We start from the raw sequence: 4,084 nt of genomic DNA, 5'->3' as shown, positions 1-4,084 counted from the left end.
GTTCTGCTTTTGCCATTGATGGCTGCATTGATAAGGGCAGAGGACCCTGTGTGTAAACTACTAGGGGAGCCTGAGCACCCACAGCTGTCGAAGGATGGAGATATCATGATTGGAGGCATTTTCTCCTTTTACAGCAGCTGGGAAGACAGGGAGCTGTCGTACACAGAGGTCCCACAACCACTACAATGTACCAAGTAAGTTAATCTTATTTCTGTGAAGAAATCATAACCTAAATGATTTTACTTCTAAAGTTGTAAGTACGCTTAAAAGAAAGAAGCTTTATGATCTAATCCACACATTGTGTTTATCGTGTGAATCCAGTTTAAATCTTAGAGCATTCCAGTATGCCCAGACGATGATCTTTGCCATAGAGGAGATCAACAACAACACAGATCTGCTGCCTGGCATCTCTCTCGGCTACAAGATTTATGACTCCTGCGGTTCTGTTGCCACAGCTGTGAGAGCAGGACTTGCCCTGGCTAATGAGTACCAGGACACAACCTCCGCTGCACCCTGTTCTAGAACAGCTACAGTTCAGGCAATCATTGGGGAGACCTCCTCCTCACCCACTGTCGCCATATCAACATCCATCGGACCTTTTCACATACCAGTGGTAGGCAAGTGTAATCACTCAGTAGGACTAATAAAAATAACAAGTAATATTTACAGGAAAAATTTGGAATGTATTCTTGTAATCAGTACTGTTTTTTGTGTAATGGTAAATGTGAGTTTCATGCATGTAGTAGTTCATGGTGTATCAATCTTTTTCCAGATCAGTCACTTTGCTACCTGTGCATGTCTCAGTGACAAAATCAAATATCCATCATTTCTCAGAACAATTCCCAGTGACTATTACCAGAGCAAAGCACTAGCCCAGCTGGTGAAGCACTTTGGCTGGACCTGGGTTGGGGCAATCAGAACTGATGATGATTACGGAAACAATGGGATGGCTGCCTTTCTGAAGGCTGCCCAACAGCAGGGAGTCTGTATTGAATATTCAGAACCTGTTTTCAGAACTTATTCAAAAGAAAAATTTCTGAGATTGATAGAGATTATAAAGAAGTCCACCTCAAAAGTGATTGTGGCATTTCTCTCCCACATGGACATGGATGTGCTGCTGCAGGAGTTAGCCCACCACAACGTCACGGGCTACCAGTGGATCGGCAGCGAATCCTGGATCTCTGACTCCTACATAGCCAAAGTGGAGGGTCATCATGTCCTCAGTGGAGCGATTGGCTTTTCCATTGCTAAAGCCACGGTGACAGGCCTGAAGGACTTCCTGCTGGATGTTCTACCGCTCAATTCATCTGGCAATGTTATTTTCACAAAGTTCTGGGAAACGCTTTTTGGGTGCAAATTTCCCAGTGAGAATTCAAACAATCACAAAGTGTGTACAGGCACTGAGGATTTGAATGGGGTTGATAACACATATACTGATTTATCTCTGATGCAAATCTTTAACAATGTCTATAAAGGAGTGTATGCTGTGGCTCACACACTCCATGAGATTTCCAACTGCAGCAATGCCAATGTGTCCAATGGAGAAACATGTGTCAAGGAGCTACCAGAGCCACAGAAGGTAGGCTAGAATTATCCATATACTGTATATAATGAACAATCATCATGCAAGTTATTCAATGTTTGATAAAAAAGCCCTGAAACAATTATATTGGTCAAGTTGCCCTATTTTTGTAGTATTAATCATGAACTGGCAGTTTAAAGGCATCTGTCTTTTGGTCTCTTACATTGTGTGCTATTTTTGCGCAATTTGTGTCTAGTTTCTGCAGCATTTGAAAAAGGTGCGCTTCAAAACCAAGGAAGGCGAAGAGGTTTATTTTGATGAAAATGGAGACCCTGCAGCAAAGTATGAGTTAGTGAACTGGCAGGAGAACAGCAAGGGCCAGACTGAGTTTGTCACAGTTGGACTCTATGATGCTTCTTTACCCGAAGAGGAACACTTAACCCTGAACAATGTGTCCATTGTGTGGGCACACAAGGGCCAACAGGTAAGCATAAGAACAATACTTGTATATGTTTTCACAGCTAATTGAAATTAAGAATTATGATTAGCGAGGTACAAAAATAACTATAGTTGGTCCAATCAATATTATAGCATGAAACACCCTCCTAGTTTTATAATTCACATAGTTTTATAGAATCTAATATGTAACCAATACAACTTGATTCTTAAGACTTGTAAAGTTGAAAAACTTGTCAAGTCCTTGTAAAGCAATTTTCACACAGCTGTATATTATGAAAAAAAAAAATTTTTTCAAACATGAGGACTGGTCACAATTTGCTCAGATTATTTGAAGATTCTAATCATTTTTGACAGTAAAATCACAGTAAGATTTACAGCTGCAATGACTGGAATGCACTATGGTGTAAAAAATTCCATGTATATTTCTGCCACATGGAAGGTTCCTGTGTCAGTGTGCAGCGAGAGCTGTCCCCCAGGAACAAGGAAGGCAGAGCAGAGAGGGAGGCCCGTCTGCTGCTATGACTGTGTGCTCTGCGCTGAGGGAGAAATCAGCAATACCACAGGTAATGAAAAGCTTGCAAGCCTGTGGGGAAGTACATGTAAAATGCATTCAAAAGCTGCTGAAATATGTATAATAATATGATGGAACTGAAAACTATTTTACTCAGTAGTACAATTAAAATATGTATTTTATGTATTAATAAAAAAAGTATTTATGTATTGAAAATCATGTGAACCCATCTGGCGGTTTATATGAAATTCCTTTAAAAATCTGTGTCAAAAATCTATTTCAAACCTTTCTCTATATGCCTCAGAAGTAGATAAATGTTGTTTACTTGTAACAATTTGATGACACTTTCTTGATGACAAAGAAAATGGACTAATCTAATTGTATAAGAAAAGTCTGTAAGAACCTATACAAGGTTAATTACACAATTCTAATCTTTTTTCTTTATTTCCATTGTAGACTCTACCGTGTGTGTGAAGTGTCCTTCAGACTACTGGTCAAACAAAAACAGAGATGAATGCATTCTGAAGGAAACAGAATATTTGTCCTATGAGGAAATCATGGGAATATTGCTCACAGCCATCTCATTACTTGGAACTTGCATAACCACTATTGTGGTAATTATTTTCTTCAGATACAGAAAGACCCCTATTGTGAAAGCCAACAACTCTGAGCTGAGCTTCCTGCTGCTCTTTGCATTGAAACTGTGTTTCCTTTGCTCTCTCACCTTCATTGGTCAGCCCTCTGAGTGGTCCTGTATGCTGCGCCACACAGCGTTTGGGATCACCTTTGTCCTCTGCATCTCTTGTGTTCTGGGCAAAACAATAGTGGTGTTAATGGCCTTCAGGGCTACACTTCCAGGCAGTAATGTCATGAAGTGGTTTGGGCCTCTGCAGCAGAGACTCAGTGTTTTTGCTTTCACTCTCATTCAGGTCCTTATTTGTATCCTTTGGTTAACAATATCCCCTCCTTTCCCCCACAAGAATATGAAGCACTACAAAGAAAAGATCATTCTGGAGTGTGATGTAGGATCAGCAGTGGGGTTCTGGGCTGTGCTGGGTTATATTGGTCTCCTCTCTGTCCTGTGCTTTGTGCTGGCTTTTCTGGCTCGTAAGCTGCCTGATAACTTCAATGAAGCCAAATTCATCACATTCAGTATGCTCATATTCTGTGCAGTATGGATCACCTTTATACCAGCTTATGTCAGTTCACCTGGAAAGTTCACTGTAGCTGTGGAAATATTTGCCATTTTAGCCTCCAGTTTTGGCTTACTGTTCTGTATTTTTCTTCCAAAATGTTACATTATTTTACTGAAACCAGAGAAAAACAACAAAAAGAATTTAATGGGTAAAATGCCATCAAAATCTCTGTGAAAGAACATAGTGTAATGTCAACTGTGGGTTTGTTGATCAATTTTGATTCGAAATGATTAATGAAATGTTGCTATTGTTCGCTACCTGTATATGTGTAATGTGTGCATAGATGCATATTAGTATATTATATTCACATGCATCTTCCTATTTAATATTAGGGTTTGCACAATATGATGTGTAAATTATAATACATAAAGATTTGTTTTGTATACAGTGTATAGT

General features: G+C 39.6%; 1 protein-coding gene across 1 annotated transcript; it reads left to right on the top strand.

Annotated features, from left to right (window-relative positions):
* LOC118782761 (extracellular calcium-sensing receptor-like) lies at positions 1–3,862 on the top strand. Its single transcript, XM_036536307.1, has 6 exons — positions 1–194; positions 322–613; positions 773–1,579; positions 1,779–2,006; positions 2,421–2,544; positions 2,949–3,862. The coding sequence occupies exons 1-6, from the start codon at positions 19–21 to the stop codon at positions 3,860–3,862; spliced, it is 2,541 nt and encodes an 846-aa protein (XP_036392200.1). The 5' UTR covers positions 1–18.
* Positions 3,863–4,084: the final 222 nt, after the last annotated feature.

Source organism: Megalops cyprinoides, chromosome 9 (genome assembly GCF_013368585.1).
Source record: "Megalops cyprinoides isolate fMegCyp1 chromosome 9, fMegCyp1.pri, whole genome shotgun sequence".
Lineage (NCBI taxonomy): Eukaryota > Metazoa > Chordata > Actinopteri > Elopiformes > Megalopidae > Megalops > Megalops cyprinoides.
The sequence above is the reverse complement of the archived record's forward strand: the minus strand, read 5'-3'. Positions and strand labels throughout refer to the sequence as shown.